Genomic DNA, 19,678 nt, shown 5'->3' on the forward strand with positions numbered 1-19,678 from the left:
CCACTGGTGAACGCGGGCTACTGTGCAGTCACGCGAGTCTGTGTTCAATCCACGGTCATCATTAACTCCATTGATTAGACTTATACGTGTGTGTTTCATTACATTAAGCCCATATCGGCTACATTAGCAACTGGGGTGGTGAAGTGACCGCCACCGTTGGGCTGGCGTTGGTGTATGGTTGGAACCGTCGGACCAACGTTGCTCTATAGTAGGGAAGGGATAGAGGTGATTGCAGAAGGAGGGGTGGGGATGTGAGGGTACAAGGAGGGGAAGGGACAGGATGATGAGAGGATCGAGGTGATGGAAGAAAATAGGATAAGAATATGAGAGGAGGTGATGGGAATGGTAATTGGAGGTTTAATGAGGTGAGTACGTGAGGTGAACCAGCCATGGGGATGATAAGTGAGTTGAAGTATAAGGGAATGAAGTAAGGCATATAAAGTGATGTTTAAAGAGGTAAATAAGATGAGGGAAACAACATTAGTCAAGGTAAGATGTTGAGGGTAGATACACAGGGAGATCAGGTGTAATGATGAGGTATGGGAGATAGTGCGGTCAGGTGAGATGAGGTGAGATGAGCTGAATGTGTGATGGTATTAGACGATGGAGATTATCAGGTGGATAAGATGAGAGGTGACGGGAATGGTGAGTTGAATGAGGTGAGAAAGATGAAAGGTTAGGTGAGGTAATAAAAGGTGAGACGATGTGATTATGAGGTTACAAAAGGTAAGACGAGGTGAGGATTGTGTTGAAGAGGTGAGGCAAGGGTCGTGCTGAAGATGTAATAATACAGGTGAGATAATGAGGTTAAGACGAGGTGAGGATTGTGTTGAAGATGTGAGGTAATAATACAGGTGAGATAATGAGGTTAAGACGAGGTGAGCAAGGTACTGATGAGGTGAGGTAATAATAATACAGGTGAGATAATGAGGTTAAGACGAGGTGAGCAAGGTGCTGATGAGGTGAGGTAACAAGGTAAGACGAGGTGAGGATTGTGTTGAAGAGGTGAGGTAATAATAATACAGGTGAGATAATGAGGTTAAGACGAGGTGAGGATTGTGTTGAAGATGTGAGGTAATAATACAGGTGAGATAATGAGGTTAAGACGAGGTGAGCAAGGTACTGATGAGGTGAGGTATTAATAATACAGGTGAGATAATGAGGTTAAGACGAGGTGAGGATTGTGTTGAAGAGGTGAGGTAATAATACAGGTGAGATAATGAGGTTAAGACGAGGTGAGCAAGGTACTGATGAGGTGAGGTAATAATAATACAGGTGAGATAATGAGGTTAAGACGAGGCGAGCAAGGTGCTGATGAGGTGAGGTAACAAGGTAAGACGGGGAGTTGAGGAACATTTTAAAGAGGTGGACGGGTGATGTAATGACATAAGACGAGGTGAGTAAAGTGCTGACGAGGTGAAGAAATCTGTGACGAGGCGAATCGGACAAATCGAGGAGGCGGAGGAGGGGGCGGAGGGGGAGGCGGAGGAGGAGGGGGAAGAGGAGGAGGCGGCGCCATCGCCGTCGCCGCCTCCTTAACTGGGGCAAAGGTGAGGGGGGACAGTGCCGGCTCTGTCTCCTCGCTGCTGCTGCTGCTGTCTCCTCGCTGCTGCTGCCTCTTGTCGTCCCTCCGTCGTTCTCTCTCTCTCCCTCTGTGTCTCCTCTCTCTCCCTCTGTGTCTCCTCTCTCGCCCTCTGTGTCTCCTCTCTCTCTCCCTCTGTGTCTCCTCTCTTTCTCGCCCTCTGTGTCTCCTCTCTCTCCTGCCACTGCGAGACGTTCCTTGTCTGACGCCTCGCTCGTCTCCACCTTTACCCCGTCCCGTGGCTGTCTCCCCGCTGTCTCCCTCGCGTCCCCTGCGGCCTCTTGTCCCCCGTCCCCCCCCCCTGTTGTCTCTCGTCTCTTGTCCCCCCCTGTTGTCTCTCGTCTCTTGTCTCTTGTCCCCCCCTACTGCTGTCTCTCGCGTCTTGTCATGGCCGAACAGCAGCGAATCAGCCCCGTGAAGAACTTCTTCGCCGGCGGCTTCGGCGGCGTCTGCCTCGTGTTCGCCGGGCACCCCCTCGACACCATCAAGGTACCCCCCCCCCGGGGGTGAGGGGGTCACAGCGGGATCTAGGGGGTTCGGAGGGATACGGGAAGGTCACGGGGGTAGAGGGATGCGGGGTTGCAGGGGATGTGTAGGTTATCGGGGCGCGAAGGGGGTTTGTAGGGGTTAAGGGGTCGAGGATTTCCAGGGGGGGGGGGTGCATGGGGGTAGCAAGGGGATAGGAGGAGGTGGAGGGGACTTGCAGGTGGAGGGGTCTTGCAGGTGGTACGGGGACGAGGTTCAGGGGCTGCGGGTGGGATGGGGGACGTAGAGTGCGGGGGGTGCCCGTGGGGGGTGCCCGTGGGGGTGCCCGTGGGGGTGCAGGCCACCACACGCGAGGAGGTCGTGCGGGCTGGGGGGGTACAGGGGGCAACTTGCCGTACAGGGGGTAACTTGCCGTACGGGGGGTAACTCGCGTAGTGGTGGCGACAGGGGTTTAGGGATCGAGGGGATACCCTGGCGGGGGGTAGAGAGGCCGAGTTGGTGATGTCTAACCCGGGCAGCTCCGCCTTGCCCCTCGCGGTGTTCTTCATCGCCCCAAGCGGAATCATTTGCCGCCGTTCAACACGGCGCAACGTGTACACAACGCACGCGTGTGTGTGTGCTGTGTGTGTGTGCTGTGTGTGTGTGTGCTGTGTGTGTGTGCTGTGTCTGTGCTGTGCTGTGTGTGCTGTGTCTGTGCTGTGCTGTGTGCTACACGTGTGTGTGCTGTGCTGTGTGTGTGTGCGCTGTGTGTGTGTGCTGTGTGTGTGCTGTGTGTGTATGCTGTCTGCTGTGTGTGTGTCTGCTGTGTGTGTACTGTGTCTGTGCTGTGTGTGTGTGCTGTGTGTGTGCTGTGTCTGTGTGTGCTGTGTGTGTGTATGCTGTCTGTTGTGTATGCTGTGTGTCTGTGCTGTGTGTGTTGTGTGTGTGCTGTGTCTGTGTGTGTGCTGTGTGTGTGCTGTGTAGACATACAGCACACGAGATACGGGGGGGGTGGGGGTTTAATGCGCCAGGGCCTCACGGGCTACGGCTGACCCCGGCCCCTCACTTTCATTTCACAGCCCTCTGGCGCCCACGCGTGGCCTTCATGAGAACTTTTTATTGTTGCTGCTGCTGCTGCCAGTATCAAAGTTAAGAGAAATATGAGAAATACGAATAGTTGTTTAGTCCTTTATGGCAATACAACAGGGGGGTGTTCAGATGTTCAAACACCAAACAAGTCGCTTCGGCAAAGGAATACAAGACTGTGCTAACCGCACGTACTTGTGGTGAACATGCAACAAACATGCTCTGATAATTAATAATCGATGCATTGTCTTTGAAACGTGTCTCAAGAAGGCTGTCTCAGGTGTAGACCTAACCGTTTCAAAGACGATGCATATATTATCAGAGTTTGTTTCAATGTTCATCACAAGTACGTGTGGCTCATGCAGACTTGATCCCTTGCGAAAGGTTTATATTTGGTGTTTGAACATCTTAACACCTCCTGTTCAATTGCTAGAAAGGGTCAAACCTATTATTAATTTCGCACGTGTCCTTTAACCACTGTGTGAAATGGACCGCAAGCCACATTTATATGTGGAAATGTTAGTGAAAAAACAGCAGGCAAATGCCATTGCATTCAGGGGATTTGTAATATTTAACTTTGTTACATTGTTTTCAAATATGCGCGATACGCGTGGTGTAGTTGCTTTTGTACTGATTTCTATTCACTTCACTGCTCTACTTAATTTGCTTCGCTTTTGTTATTTTGCCCTTTTGGTGGCCCAGGTGTCACTTGCAAAAATTTACTCTATCCATCCTGGCCTTTTTGAGTTCTCGTGCCAGGCCAAACAAAATAATCCTGGCATTTTAAAACTTAAAGGTGAGCCGTAATTATTGCATTAAATAAGGCTCAGGTGTACGTGTGTTGATGCGTTTGCCTGTCTCCCCGTAACGTTTATATGGAAGCCCGATTCTGCATCCACCGGCTTTGGGAGTTGGGTCACAGTGTTATCAGTCACGGGGACTGGGGCTATGGCATTAGGATTTAGGGTTATAGGACTGGCATGATATGGACGTGGTTCAGGCTGGGTCAGTGTTACTGGTGTATGGTTACAGCTGTAGGGCAAAGGTTAAGGGTGTGGGGTGTAGTGGTATGATGCAGTATTCTGGTTTGGCATTACCTATATTGCACTGCAGCCGATGTTGTGTGGTTGTTTGTGTGATGATTGTGGTGTGGTTGTTGTCATTTTTTTTTACCTCGTTGGTGTTGTACCTCACTGTCCTTATTGTGCAATTTAAGTTACGACGCTTTCATTACATTGCAGTTATTTTTGCTCAAAATAACATATGTTGTGCTCCATTTGGACGAATCCATTGACTCGCTATCAATAACATGCACCTCACTTGACTTGGGCTACTGCAAGTGACCTGCTATCACTAATGTGGGTGTCCGTGCGGGCGCTGTGCGTGACCCCACAGGTTCGTCTCCAGACCCAGCCCCGACCGCTACCCGGTGAGTCTCCCCTCTATGCCGGCACCTTCGACTGCTGCCGCAAGACCCTCGCCAAAGAGGTGCGTGCGTCCGGCGCGCTCAGTATCTGTCCGCACCTACGATTTGCACGGTTGGCTGGCTACGTACGGTGCCAAAGGAGTTCAACATACGAACTGTTGTGAGGTGGCCAATGCAGCTCAGAGGTCAGAGTGCTGAGCTGGCACTGCTGAGGTCCTAGGCTTGAATGCGAGTTTCAGCCGTCTGTGATTAAAAACCGGGATCTCGGGTGTGGGACGTTTATGGGCTCAGTCAGGTAATTGGCTTGCACACACAAAGAAAGGTCGCGCTAAAATTGGTTCTGCACTTAATTTTCCAAAAATTCCATCTCCTGAGAGTTAAAGGTAGCGGTTTGATAACCCAAAACACAAAGGCCCAGAAAGGACATTTTTGTTGAGAACAGCCAGATCAATTGGTGATTGTAAATATTGTAAAGTATGGGTTATCTTTCAAATAAACATATATACAGTCATTCCTATTTTTATGCGGTAGTAGATGCGTTCCTGAAAGTGTCGCGTTAAGCGAGGAATTACTGCACGGTAAAATCAGCCTGCAGTCATCTTATGGTGGGACAAAAAACTTGGATGAGGGTACACCGCCACATGACTGTATCATTCCGCGTACCGTATCACTGTACTGCTCGGCCGCGTAGCTCAAGAAAGTAGTTCGTCAATAACCGCTCATAAACCTCGTTATAACGGGCGCGTTCCACGTTGTGCAAAAAATGTTCCCTTTTAGAAGAACCCTGTTATTGGGAAAACACGTCGTGTGAACACGCATTCAATGACCTTGGTGAATCATGGCCTTTGCGAGGCAAGACATGGAAGTGAATGGCCTTCGCCTGCAGTCCCTACAGATACCACAGGCCACTTGTGTTGGTCCCACCTCCTCTCATCCGTCACTTGTCTCGCCAGGGCCTGCGGGGGCTCTACAAGGGCATGGCGGCGCCGCTGGTGGGGGTGGCGCCCATGTTCGCCGTTTGCTTCTTTGGATTCGGCCTCGGCAAGAAGTTTCAGCAGACGCACCCAGAGGACTCTCTGACGTGCGTAGTTGAGCGAAGGCCGTGTACGGAATCCATCCCTGTGGCTTGCGTTTGCCAGTTGTGAGTGTGGTAGTGGTGTTTGTAGTGTGGGGCGGTGTTTCGGTTTTGTCCGTGATGTCATTTTGTGTGGTGCTGCGCTGTGTTGCGTGTAGCGGTTGTGTCTTGGTTATTGTTTGCGGGCCCTCAGGAGTGTAGTTTGAGGTTGGCGGTGGTTGTGGCAAGTGCGGTGCATGCATGCATGATGTATTTCTAGTGTTTGTAATGCACAGGCCCTCAACGTGTAGCTGACAGTGGCTCTGATGGTTATGGCAAGTGTGCTCGTGTGAGCGTTTCTCATACCCAAGCCATCGAGTATTGTAGTTGGAGGCTAGCAGTGGCTCTGGTGTGTGTGTGTGTGATTGCAGTGAGTGCTGTGTGCGTGGTTGTCGTAGTGACTATTCATTCCATATCTGATTCATGAACCCACTGTAGTGTAGTTATTGGTTAGCCGTGGCTTTGTGTGCAACAGTTCTTGCGGTAATCCAGACGGAGGCTAAACGGTGTCCGCGGTGCCTCCCCACAGGTACATCCAGCTCTTCAAGGCCGGCATGCTGTCCGGCGTGTTCACCACGGTCATCATGGCGCCTGGCGAGCGCATCAAGTGCCTCCTGCAGGTGCAGGCCAACACGGGCGGCATCAAGTACGCGGGCCCCATGGACTGCGTCAAGCAGATCTACCGCGAATCCGGCATCCGCGGCGTCTACAAGGGCACCGCTCTAACGCTCATGCGCGGTGCGATCTTTTTGTTTTTAAGGATTAATTTCTCACCGAATTTATTCCCGGGTTGCTGGTAGACCGGAAGGTGGCACGTGACCATTACTGAATGAGGTGTTTCCGGCTGCTGAAGTAAAATTTGCATTTATTTGTTGCTTACATTTGCCCCATAATACTAAATCGCCTTACATCATCACATCTCATCTCAATAATTGGAATTTCCAGTGGTAGTTTTTTTTTTAGGCTGGGGTCTCCCTCGCAGCACTGGCCAGTAATTTGCGGTAGTTTTTGTTTTACATTTTTAGGCCATGAACACCGGCACACACTTCATTGGATCTAAAACGTTCACTGCGATGCAGACAGCGCGTAATATTTACGTTTTAAACACAGCAGCAATATTAACCAGGGCGGCTGGTGGGCTTGAAACACGAACCTCTGCAACAGAGCTGCAAACGTCACCCGCCATATGACCCGGTCAAACCCGGCTGAAATGGAGCCCAGGTTCCCATTCCTGCTGCCAGTCTCGCACACGTGACTGTGTTGGGAGAAGGCCACGGGCACGTTGGCACCACCCACCAGCCGGCAACAGCTGCTTCAGGCCGGGCTTTACGTGCTTCACATGGCTTGGCCGGTGCGCTGCTGCGACGCACTCATGGCGCGCGTACCAATCTCGTCGGCCACACGCAGATACTCAACCACTGAACGACTTGCGGGAGCAGTCATCGTTGACGTGACATTGCAGCCAGGAAGATTTACCGTTCACCTAGAGGGTGTGTTAAAATGGGACATGCTCGCCTATTCTTACGCAAATTGTGTAAGAATAGGTGACCTACCATTTATGTATGTTATTTGCAAGTGCTAAACCAAAAAATGTAACCAATGTGACGGAAAACAAAGTGAGTCACAGTGAGAAATTAATCTGTACACCTAAACCACGCAGCCACCTTCACCTCAACAGAGTTAGGGTGGGCAGCAGGGTGGTGCAGTGGTGACACTTATGGTCCACAGCACGATGTCGCTAGGTTTGATTCCCAACCCTGGTCTATCCTTGTGGAGTTTTATTTGTTCTCTCCCTGTTCTGCATAGGTTTCCTCCAGGTTCTCCAATGTTCTCCCCTTTTGTCTAAATTAAAAAAAAAGTACTGTTACTGGTATTGGCCACACATGCCAGTGCTCAAAAACTGGATCACGCACAGCAGCAACATCACCCCCTCCACCCTTCCACTGCAAACAAAAAATGGCAGCAACGTTCTAAGAAATGAGTCTTGGGACTCGGTGCTTTCCTGGGTCAACAAGCAATGACAATAACAAGGATGCACCATCTGCACAGTGGAATGATAATGACTGGGCATTCTCAAACCTGACGGAATGAGATTAACCCCTCACCTCTACCCTTGGGCTCTGGGTCAAAAGCCACATTACTCGGGACAGGCACCAGATCGCTGCCCGCACGGGCACGAGGCTGCAAGGGACAGCGTTTACAGCGCCCTCTCCTGGACAGTTAAGGCTTTCCTCTCTAACTGGGGAATCGGGAGTACAGTGGTGGTGGGGTTGTCTCGCAGTGCTGTGCGTGCGTGAATATTTTTAACCTTGGTGCGTCCGTGCGTTTGCGCGTGTACAGATGTCCCAGCCAGCGGGATGTATTTCATGACGTACGAGTGGCTCAAGAACGTCCTCACGCCGGAGGGGGGCAGGTCAGTGGGCATGGCCACCGCACTCGTCCCCGCACCCCACTGTAGCGCAGTATGCTAACCGCTGCACTGCTCTGTTGAATCTTAAAACTCAACACATTCGTCGGTGCTGTAACTTAGCCTGCTGACAGAGATTGCCCTCAGGCTGAATGCGGAATCTCTCTGTGTGCGTATGTGCAGTGTGTCTGACCTGAGCATCCCTAAGATCCTGTTTGCGGGAGGCATGGCTGGAATTTTCAACTGGGCGGTGGCTATCCCGCCTGACACCCTCAAGTCTCGCTTCCAAACCGGTACAACTCATCCGGATACTCGGTCCACACTTGGTCACCAAACATTCTGTTCCCCACTCGCTCATCCCTTCACTCCCTCATTTTCTCACTCCTTCACTCCCTCTCTTCTTCACTCCCTCTCTCCTTCACTCCCTCTCTCCTTCACTCCCTCTCTCGTGTCTTAATTACCTGTCTCACTCCACTCTCTTACACCCTCCCTCTCCCCGTCACTTCCTCTTCAGACCCTACACTCACTTCTAGATTTGAAGATTTCGTGACTGCAAGGATCCATATTCTTTGGTTCTATTCGGTAAAGTCACGTAGGTAAAAAATGAAACAAAAAATCACGACGTTTCGGCCACAACACAAGTGGCCTTCATCAGGTGAAGGGACCGGACTGTCCAGAGGACAGCGTTGGAGTGAAAACAGATAAGCCCAGGTTGCGTCCTTACAGCTTAAAGGACGCGACCTGGGCTTGGCTGTTTTCACTCCAACGCTGTCCTCTGGACAGTCTGGTCCCTTCACCTGATGAAGGCCACTTGTGGTTTGGCCGAAACGTCGTGATTTTTTGTGGTTTTATTTTTTACCTACACTCACTCTCTAACCTCCTGTCTCCTTCACTCCCTCACTGTAGGTGTCCTGAATGTGTATACACAATGTGCGTGCGTGTACAGCAGTCAACTCGGTCTGTTAACCCCTGCCAGCAAGCCTCTGAAACTTGACATGATGGCCTTGAAGTGCATTTGGACTGGCACACGTGCCGTTGTGATGTCGTCGTTGCTTAGTGGTGACTTGTGATTGTTGTTGCTGTGGCTCCGAAGTGCACCCGAGCCTGGCACAAACGCCGTGGTATAACTGAGCCGTGCCATGGCTCTACCGAGTCCAGCCCCATGGGAATCGTGATGCGCACGGTTGTTTTTCCACTGCAAAAGCCGAGCGGTGCCACTGACGTCGCACGCAATGTGTCGTCAGCCGTGTCCCTGGCTCTGCTTAATCCCGGGCCATATTCAGATGTTTTCTTGGTTCCCGGCTCAGTGTGGCAAATAGCCAGTGGGAATAAAAACCTGTCGCGTAAGGGTCCCTGAGCTGTCTCGGCTCGGATGTGCCAGTGGAAAAGTGTAAGTGGTGAATGGCAGCTGTTGTTGTTGCTGCGCAGCACCGGAGGGGAAGTACCCCCACGGGTTCCGCGACGTGCTCAGGGAGTTGGTGCGGGAGGAGGGAGTCCTCTCTCTCTACAAGGGATTCACGGCCGTCATGCTGAGAGCATTCCCAGCCAATGCGGTGAGACCCGCGCCGCACATCACACCCACCGCAAACCCTCGTGTCAGTCATAAAGTCACCACCACGTCTCCGCCACGTTCCCCATGATAATGGCAACAATGCAGTGCCCGATACACAAATACGAAGGAGACATCATGGTAACACACTCCGCTGCTGTTAACGCGGTGATCTGGCTTGACCACCTGAATGTGAAATGATAGTTGTTGCTCTGCATCTACATCAGCTGTACGAAAGAAGAAGTAGCTCTCCATTGTGTATTATTTTTTATCATAGTTGCTAAGCACAAGCCCAAAAGTCCAAAACGCCAAGTGACCAGCAACAACCAGCACTATTATCAAAGCTGTAACACGTTTTTTTAATTGAGCAAAGGCATTATTATAAGAGCTTGGGAAATTAGATTATGGGAGGAGGGAATTGCATAGTTTAGCAGTGCGTGGGAAGAAGCAGAAAAAGGAGTGTTGTGATCTGCGGTGTGGTGGTTGGAACTCAGTGTGGTGGATAAGGCGACAGGTTCTACCACATGGCGTTTGGCACGATGTCTGACGTTTCACACCACGTGCTGGGAGCATCTTCAGGAACTGAACTTGTAGCTCCCAGCACGGGGAAAACAAGGGACTCGTAGTACTCTCAAATCTCCCCGCACAGATGGATTTCAATCTATCTCCTTGCCAATTTACAGCCCAGCAACAAGCTCGAGTGTTTTGTAGTTTAAAAAATGTGTGTGTGATCCGCCAACCCCTGCTGTGGATCACATGCGTGGGTGGGTGTGGCATGTATTTAAATGTAAACTCGTGTCGGTATGGCTGCCTTTAGAAATGCCCTTGTTGGCAGGTGCCCAGATGGCACAGAGGTCAGAGCGTTGCTTAGCTGGCACGGATGGAGATCGGGGGCGAGAATCTGGGTTATAACTGCTCAACCGTAATTCATCAAATGGGTTGTGTTGCGATTTTAAGGTCTCAGCTCGCGGAAATATTTCCGCGTAAAATTAATCATTTCGGTTTTTATTCTAGTTTAGACACTCATTCTGAGAAGAACAATGTAGAGGCTGCTTTTAGCTGCCCTGCAACAAATCTTTCTGTAGCAGGGTGTGTGGGAAGGGGTCACCTGAAGGGATCTCTCAGAAGTAGTGCTACGACGTCTCGTTCAGTGGGCCATTCACTAACAGGCAGGCTGCTGCACTGCACTGGGATCATTCTCAGTGGACTCTTTGTCTCGCGACAAGACGGAGGGCAAATTAGTGAAGACAACGTGTTTTGTGGTGTTGGCGAGAAGCATCCTGACGCTGTGCGTTTCCCCGCAGGCATGCTTCCTGGGGTTCGAGGTTGCCATGAAGTTCCTCAACTGGCTCGCACCCAACATGTGAACCCCCCCTACCCCCTCCTCCCCCACCATCCTCTCACCCCTGCTGCTCCCACGTCCCAAATACTGTTCCCACATCATGAGTCGGGGTTCACAGGTTGCCAAACCTCCCTCTCCCTTCCTCCACCGCTCTCCCCCTGGTTTCCGCCCTCTACCTCCCCCGCACATCCTTCCTCCCCCCGTCTCCCTCCGCCCTCCCCCCACACACCTCACTGGCCTTACCTGGTTCTGCTGCCTTGCCTGCCACGTGTGGCTATGGTGACTCTGCCGGGACCAGCAGCACCCGCCAATGCATTCTGCGCCGTTGCCGGAGCCCCGAGTGAACGGTGGCCCCTGTAACGCACGGACATTCGGGGCGGACGGAGATGTAAATCCGTACGTCGCAGCGCCTTAATGGGGTTTTTATTATTTTCATAGTTTTTTTGGGGGGTTTACCAATCGTATGGAGGTGATTGGATCGGTGAAGCACGTGAGATGAAAATGTGAACAATTTGTAAAGCGTAATAAATAAATGCCTTGAGAAACTTGAGACGAAATATGCTGCATTGGCCTGCAGTCTGTGGGCAATGTCTGTGTTTGGTGAGAATGACAGAAGTCGAGGTTTAGGCGTGTAACAATCGGATCATAGGTCTTAAAGCAGAGATGTAGGTCTCCTTGAAATTCCCAACACCTGCTGGAGCAGATGGACAGAAAATATGGCACCCGGGCAGGCCGCCCCAGCCTGAAACGACAATGGGTCTCCATTAGCTTCTCCTTGGCGTGCCTGGCACGCAGGTAGATGTAGTTGCTGCAATCACCAGGGCATCCTTGCATTCTTAAAAGAAGCAATCCTGCTGCCCAGGCAATTGTTATGTCATGTAGGGCAGTCTGCAGCGAATTTGCTTGGCTTTAGCCGGTCTCAGGCTCTGGATCGCTCTTCATACCTCCTCAGCAGAGAATCTGGATGTCTGTGCCGTAGAGTCCATTGGTTGAACCAACATTGGACCATCGTATCAAACACTAAACTACCATAGTCCACACAGTAGTTAATAACACTGACCTTAAAATAAAATAAATATATTAATTGTTACATTTTTGGCAATGCGCCTTCATAGCGCAGAAATAGAGAGGCCAGAGAGATAAGAGTGGATAAGAAGGGATTGCACTTTACATCATGGATCCATGATGAGGATTTTTTTTAAATCTCGACAGATTGCGCATGACGCCCGTGCCAATGAGCACTGTCCCCGAGTACAACATCAACCCCCAGAGTCGCCCCAAAGATCACGGCGGCCACTCGGCACAGCGAGAGCGTCCGACCCGGTTCCGTGCAGCGTGCAGAAAGAAGCGCTGAGCAAGCAGCAATAGCAAACGCACAGGGAGCAGCAAAGTGCCGGCAGTGGCTCCCAACTCACGAGTCCCGATAAGCCCCCAACGCAACGAAACCCCAGCGACCCGAGTTCGATTCCCGCTCACGATTATCTGAACCGGTTCTGGGCCTCCTCATGAGTCGAAACTCGGCCTCAAATGAGTAGCCGGTGCAGTGTGTAAATATCGCCACGAGCGAGACGTGAGAGAGACCGGGCGTGGTGCTGGCCACCCACCGCTTCGTGTGCCGTGCGGGCCTTCAAAGGTTCTCGGCTCACAGCGCTTGGCCCAACATTGAGGCGACATGGGGGGGGGGGGGGGGGGGGGGGGACTTTGTATGTATCGGCGTTCTGTCTGATTGGCACAGGCGGAGGGACGTGCCCACCCGAGTCGGCCCAGACATCCCACGCCTTCTCAAACCAGGGTTAATGATTCCCAGGGCCGGTGACGCGCGGGCACTCACTTAAACATTCGCCACCGGGACCTCGCTCCACTCTCAACACGGCGGCATCATGAGCGACGGCGGAGTGGCGGTGCAGGTGGCACAGCGGCTGCTGGTGCGGGGAGCGGCGCAGGTGGTGGTGGTGTGCCGTGGCGGGCAGCGGTACCTGGCCGGACCGGACATGGCGGACGTGGCCATCGTCCCGAACGGCAGCGTGGTGGTTGGCAGGTGCGGTGAGACTGTGGTGGTGGTGAGGGTGGTGGTGGTGGTGGTGTCACGCCGGGCCGGTGCCGGTCGTCACAATTGGGATCGACACGGTCACGTGACAATGAACAGTGGGAGACGATCTGGACGTCTGTGAAGAAGAGCTTTGTAGCTCATCGGATTCCTCCAGTATGAGTAAATCTGATTCCGTCGGGTTGCAGGCTGGACACCACGATCGTGGAGATTAAACACCGTCCCCAGCCCAACGCGGTTCCACGCAGTGATACAGTAGTGTGGATTTATATCAATGTGAACGCATTTTAAGATCATTTTACAGAGAAAAAGAGGCAGCCTGGGTATCTGCGTGAGTCTGTGTCTCGATAAGTCTCTGGGTCTCTATGAGTCTATGGGTCGCCGTGTGAGTGTGCATCTATAACAACAGACTTAACACGTTTACATCTTGAGCCTAGATTTGAACGGATGGGGGCAGGGAGGCAACAGCACTGGTGGCAGGGGACAGGGAATTCCAAACAATGGGGGCTGCAGAGGAGCAAATGTTGACCTGTGGACTTCCACGAAATCCCTCGGTTACTGCAGCAGAGGGGTGACTGTGGCAGCCGGCTCGCCACATGCCCCCCGGCCGAGACTCCTGCGGAATTGGCACCGTCCCTCGAAACGAGTTAATTCTCTCTACGTCATCCTTGCGTGTGGCGGCAGCAGCAAGTTCAACAGCTAAGAGGCCAACGTCGTTCTCCTGCTGGCCATGATGAAAGGGCTTCAGGAAAGAGTTTGTGCGGCGGTAACGTGCGGCGTGCAGGGACGGGGACGTGGTGGCGGTGGGGCCGGCGGAGGAGATCGCCGCGCAGTTTGAGGGCTGCTCCTTCGACCAGATCATCGACGCGCAGGGACACAGCGTGATCCCAGGTGCGCCGCTCACTTCCCCCAGCTCCCTCCGCTCAGCTCCCTCCCGGCTCCCTCTTCTCACCCACAGCTACCCTCTCAATCATCTCTCCCACTGATTCACGAACCCCTGCCCTTTTTGTGACCCGGTCCCGTCACCCTCCCTCACCCTCACCCGGTGAGCCCAGGTCTGGTGGACGCGCACACTCACCCGGTGTGGGCGGGAGACCGCGTCCACGAGTTCGCAATGAAGGTGAGCGACAGGCCCACTGCTCACCACGATGCTCACCCTCTCGGCATCTTACCACTCAGCTACCTCAATGCTCACCGTTTCACAGCTTACCCTCTCAGCAGTCACACACTTACTGCTCACCCAACTCACTCTCTCTATCACCTCTCTCTCACCAATTTACCGCTCACCCTCGCACTGCTCACCTTCCCATCACTCACCCTCTCACCCCTCTCTCTCTCCCATCCACTCTATCACCTCTCTACAGCCTCACTCACCTCTTTCTCCCTCCTCCCCCCTGTCACCTCCCTCATCTCTCCACCCTGTCACACTGCTCCCTCCAACTCCCTCCCTCTCATTCTCTTACCGTCCTCTCCACACTGCCTCCCTCGACCTCCCCCCCCCCCGCTACCCCCCCAGTTGGCGGGAGCCTCGTACCTGGACGTGCACCGTGCGGGCGGGGGGATCCACTCCACGGTGGAGTGGACGCGCGCCGCCGGGGAGCCGCAGCTGCTGGCGTCGCTGTGCGAGCGCCTGCGCCGCGCCCTCCGCGCCGGCACCACCGTCGTGGAGGCCAAGAGCGGCTACGGCCTGGAGCTCGGCACCGAGCTGCGCATGCTGCGCACGCTGGAGCGGGCGCGGGCGCTGGTGCCGCTCAGGATCGTCAGCTCCTACTGCGGCGCCCACGCCGTGCCCAGGCGAGTTTCGGCCGCGCGCGGTGTCCCCGCGTCCTCTCTGCGCGGGTCCGACTTTCCCCGCGAGAGGGCGCGACGCGGTGAGTGCGCGGAGGAGGTGGCGGGCGAGAGCACCCGTACCTCCCCCGTTCCTGCGTACCCCCCGTGACCCCGCATCCCTCAACCCCCCGTGACCCCCGTCGCGCACCCGCTAGAGGGCGCGATGCGGACGGGTACGCGGAGGAGGTGGTGCGCGAGCACCTGCCGGCAGTGCGGCGCCTCGTGGAGGACGGCTCGCTGCGCGTGGAGCTGGCCGACGTGTTCCTGGAGCGCGGTGTGTTCGAGCGAGACGCCGCCCGCTCCGTGCTGCGCGCCGCGCGCGACCTCGGCTTCCTGCTCAACTTCCACGGCGACGAGTTCACCGACATGGGCGCCGGCGAGGTGAGCCGCCCCGTCCGCTTCGACCCACAAGTTGCCCCGCGTCATCTTCAGTTGCCGCGAGCCCTCCGCTCCCGCCGCTGGTTTCCCGTCGCCGGCAGGGTCGACTGCAAGCCCGCCTGCCTGTGCCACGGCGAAGGGCTGTCCGTAGGGGGGGTGCGGGGCCCGGGGCAAATTTACACCACGTGGGCCCCCCCCGCCCCGGCTCCTTCAAACTAAACCAGAAGTATTTCATCTCGCACCGCGTCACTAAGACGCGCGTAGCTCCGTTGCGATACGCTGCTTGGCAACCGTGTTGCTTAGCAGCAAGCCGCGTGTTGCCGTGCCGTTACAGCTGGCCGCTGAGTTGGGTGCTCGCGCCGTGAGCCACCTGGAGGAGACGAGCGACCAAGGCATCGCGGCCATGGCAACGGCACGCTGTGCTGCCGTGCTGCTGCCCTCCACCGCATACGTACTAAGGTCAGATGGGGTCACCGAGGTCACGTGGGGTCACCGAGGTTAGGTGGAATCATTGATACGAGTGAGCACCCGTTCCACGTAACTTAACTCGTAAGTTTTCGCAGGCGGTATCGCGATTGTTCATAGATTATTTTGGGTGAGGGCACGTCATGATGCTTCCGTATTTGCGTCGTGAAGCCCTCCACCAAACCGACACAGCCAATCAAACCAAATCGTCGCGTGTACGAGCGTTTAACGTGCAAAGCTAATTTTTGTTTCAGCTGTCTCTCGCCGGTTAAGTTGAAGAGCGATTCTCAACACCGGATTCAGCAGTGCTTGAAACTGCGCCGAGCATCTCCAGGTCATAACCCGGGGAAGTGAGAACAGCCGTGTCATCTGGCGCAGCTTCTCGCCACAGTGGCGAGACGTTAATTACCTTGCCTGGTATGCAGGAGGTCGTAGGTCCAATCTTGAATTTTGACACCTGCTGTATATTTGGAGTTTGCATGTTCTCCACGTGGTCACATGGATTTTTCTCCGGGTCCTCCGGTTTTTCCCTCCACATTTAGAATCGTGCGTTTAGAGTATTTGGCTGCTATAAATGTCCACGTGATAAGCCACTTCGTTGAGCTATCATTTTATGTCAGGTCGCTTCTGAAAAAGAGCTCTATAGCTAATTGGGCCTTACCTGGTAATACATGTAATGACACGTTTGACCCGAGTTGCCCCCTTGACCCCGCTCTGTCGATCGCCCTTTGACCTCCACCCCAGGCTGAAGGAGCCGCGAGCGAGGGCCATGATCGACGCGGGCGTCATCGTCGCGCTGGGGAGTGACTTCAACCCCAACGCTTACTGCATCGCCATGGTAACGCGCCCGGCACTTGTGTGTCACCGTTTCTGTGTTGTCATGTGTCAGGGTAAGGCTGAAATTGTGTGTGTTTGTGGTAGTGAAGCTGCCGTGCGTGCGTGTACTGTTAATGCTCGCTAACAGCACTTGCCCTAACAGTCTAAAAAGGCTATATGGTGGGGGGTCTTTGTCTTTCTGCACATGTGTGTGTGTGTGTGTGCATGCGCAGCCGGTGGTAATGAACTTGGCGTGCGTGCGCCTACGCATGTCGCTCCCGGAGGCGCTGGCGGCCGCCACCATCAACGCGGCCTACGCCCTGGGCTGCGAGGAGCGACACGGCTCCCTGGAGCCGGGGAAGCAGGGAGACATGGTCATCATCGCCGAGCCCAGGTACGTGGCTACGTGGGGCACGTGCGAGCGTGTGTGTGTGTGTGCAGCGGTGGACCCCCTTAATGGAGCATTTTCGCCGGTTGGAAACATTTAGGCTGGCCTGCCTACGATCCATCCTGGGTTTAACCAGGCTGGATTGTGTGAGGAGCTCAAAAATCCTTGAAAGATCTGGGCAAGGTCCCATCGGTGAGCTCCTCCGGCAGGCAAGGCTGCGTTGGCTGGGTCATGTAGCCCGCATGCCCAGCCACCGCATGCCGAAACAGCTTTTGTTCGGCCGGATCGAGGGGGCTAAACGGGCGCGGCACGGGCTAGAGAAGAGATGGAGTGATGTGGTACAGGAGGACGTGGAGCTGAGTGGACTTGCCGATGACTGGTACCAGCGGTGTCAAGATCAGCCTCTGTGGAGGAGGCTCGTGAAGGACGCTATTGGGCAGTTGAAGGCAGTCGCCCTCCAACAACAACGGAGGGTGGAGGAGCGACGCTCACAACAACGAGCAGAGCGCCGGGTGGCTAGAGCACAGCTGGTTGGCACAGTAGGGGGCACAGGTGGTGCATCAGCCAGTCATCTCAGTCATCTTAATCAGTCGACCCGTGGCACCTGGGTCTGCCCCGTGACCTCCTGCCCGTGGGCGTTCGACACTTCACGTGGCCTCAAGGTGCACATAGCCTGGCACAAGCGTCGTGGTGACGTCACCACCACTTAGTGGCGAATGCCGGTTGTTGTTGTTGCAGCGGTAAGCGTGCTGCACTATGAACCTGCCAACCTGAGTTTGAACACCAGTAACAGTTATCTGAACCGAAACTGAGCCTCCCCTAGGCAGGGGCGGAACCAGGATTTTGACTTTGGGGGTTGACTTCAATATTCTGAGATATCCAGTTTATGTTTTCCAATGGGCGCCACAAATGTATAAAACTAATTTTATTGGATATGAACGCGAAGTTTATTAATAGGTTGGAGCCGCTGATGTGGCTGATAAGTTCGATAAGTTCGAAAGGCTGCCGCTCAAGCAGCCTGCAGGGCAGCACAAGGTGGCAGCCTGCAGGGCAGCACAAGGTGGCAGCCTGCAGCATTTTGCAGCAGCCGGATATCCGGTTATCCCGATTACCGACTTTCCCAAAATTTCGGGGGGGGCTAAGCCCCCCCCAGCCCCCCCTGTGGCTCCGCCCCTGCCCCTAGGTCGACTCAGCCTCTACTAGACATCTGTGAAAAAGAGCTTCATAGCTCATTGGATTCCTCCAGTATAAATAAATATTCTGATTCTGAGTACCTGGTGCGGTGTGTAAACCTCACCACTCGGGAGACAAAGGCGGCTGCGAATGGTACTGGCCACACCACCCCATCGTACGCCGTTCCAGTTTTCATGCTCGGTAACGGCCCTTAACCAACAGCCTTTTGCAGGCTACATGGGGGGATCTTTGTCGTTGGCTACGTGCGTGTGTCCACCTGCGCGTGTGTCCACCTGCGCGTGTGTCCACCTGCGCGTGTGTCCACCTGCGCGTGTGTCCACCTGCGCGTGTGTCCACCTGCGCGTGTGTCTGCTCGTGCGCGTCTGCGTGTCCTCCGTGCCAACGCCCGTCAGGTGGGAGCACATCATCTACCAGCTGGGCTGCCACGGCGACATCATCAGTCACGTGATCACGCAGGGCAACGTCGTCTACGAGAAGTGATGCCGAAGGCGCCGACTGTGACGCCACCGCCGCCGCCGCCAATGAGGGGCGGTTTAGAGAATCCTCGGATGATGTGCGGTGACGACCCCGTGGGCGGCCACGGATTCACACGCACGGTGGCGCTCGTCTTCTTAAATTCCTCGGCGTTTCCAAGCGCCGGACAATCGCGTCTCTCGTCTTGCAACCATTCCGCAGGCCCTGCCGCGTTCGAGCCTGGGTTGCACGTCGCCCCAGCAGCCACTGGAGGCCGCTACGACCGCCGCGTTTGTTCTAAAATAAATGATTGCATGAAATGCTTGAACGACGAGAGGGCTTCAGGACAGGGTTTGTGTCGTTCTGCGATTCCTCCTCCTTCGTTGAAGTGCAGATTACAGTGGATTTACCGTGGGCTCCATAGTTTTGATTTCATGGCCACAACTTCTGTGACTCGTGTCTGCATTGTATCGCTGAGTCGTGAGAGTTCATCGGATCGCAAGGGACGTGATTCGTCGCACCGCTCTGGGATTCCGGCTGTACCCACCAGAGGCCCCGCTTTGCTTGTCACTGATCTCTCGCTACGGACGTTGTTGTTTCATGGCTACGGCGTGAGATGTGCCATTTAATGTTCCGTCAGTGCATTAAAACGTGCAAGAGTGATTCAATAATCTGCAGCCCTTTGTCATTGCGCCGTTGGGTGAAGGACTCCCAGCGCTTTGTCGGTCGTGGCGGTTGTTTGACCATACTTCACCACGCTGGTCAGTGTGGGTTTGTGAATGGGGCTGATGGTAAGGCCCCCCCACCCACCTCTAGGTGGCACACTCCAGGTTCAGCAGCGGAGTCTCCAATTCCTTCTCAGAGTCAGCAGCAACTACTTAGTCATCTGCATACATAATGTGGTCAACCGGTAAGGAACCATCCCTCGAACGTATCTGGGCATCGATCAATATTGGACAATGATAAGATCCCCTGTACATACCTTGACAGACTGGTGGGGGAAGTGCTTTTGGCGAGCACCTATGAAGGTCGGCACGGCACACGAATAGCATACACATCATCATAGCATACATCCCATCAGAGAATTGCACACTCGCCCAAGATGACGTGCGCCGAGGAGATGGAGCGATGGGTCA

The 19,678-nt window shown here is 54.2% G+C and overlaps 2 protein-coding genes across 2 annotated transcripts; both read left to right on the forward strand.

Annotated features, from left to right (window-relative positions):
- Window positions 1–1,542: 1,542 nt before the first annotated feature.
- On the forward strand, window positions 1,543–11,528 carry SLC25A20 (solute carrier family 25 member 20). Its single transcript, XM_032969790.2, has 8 exons — window positions 1,543–2,071; window positions 4,529–4,621; window positions 5,513–5,640; window positions 6,203–6,411; window positions 8,014–8,086; window positions 8,264–8,373; window positions 9,509–9,633; window positions 10,934–11,528. Exons 1-8 carry the CDS (start codon window positions 1,970–1,972, stop codon window positions 10,994–10,996), a joined length of 903 nt encoding a protein of 300 aa, XP_032825681.1. The 5' UTR covers window positions 1,543–1,969; the 3' UTR covers window positions 10,997–11,528.
- Window positions 11,529–12,694: 1,166 nt separating this feature from the next.
- AMDHD1 (amidohydrolase domain containing 1) lies at window positions 12,695–19,213 on the forward strand. The gene is made up of 9 exons (XM_032969784.2): window positions 12,695–13,009; window positions 13,803–13,909; window positions 14,074–14,138; window positions 14,535–14,812; window positions 15,004–15,229; window positions 15,561–15,685; window positions 16,436–16,529; window positions 16,741–16,901; window positions 18,482–19,213. The coding sequence occupies exons 1-9, from the start codon at window positions 12,852–12,854 to the stop codon at window positions 18,567–18,569; spliced, it is 1,302 nt and encodes a 433-aa protein (XP_032825675.2). The 5' UTR covers window positions 12,695–12,851; the 3' UTR covers window positions 18,570–19,213.
- Window positions 19,214–19,678: the final 465 nt, after the last annotated feature.

The sequence above is a fragment of the Petromyzon marinus genome, chromosome 42 (genome assembly GCF_048934315.1).
Source record: "Petromyzon marinus isolate PM22_M1 ecotype Great Lakes invasive population chromosome 42, UKy_Petmar_22M1.pri1.0, whole genome shotgun sequence".
NCBI classification, from domain to species: Eukaryota; Metazoa; Chordata; class Hyperoartia; order Petromyzontiformes; family Petromyzontidae; genus Petromyzon; species Petromyzon marinus.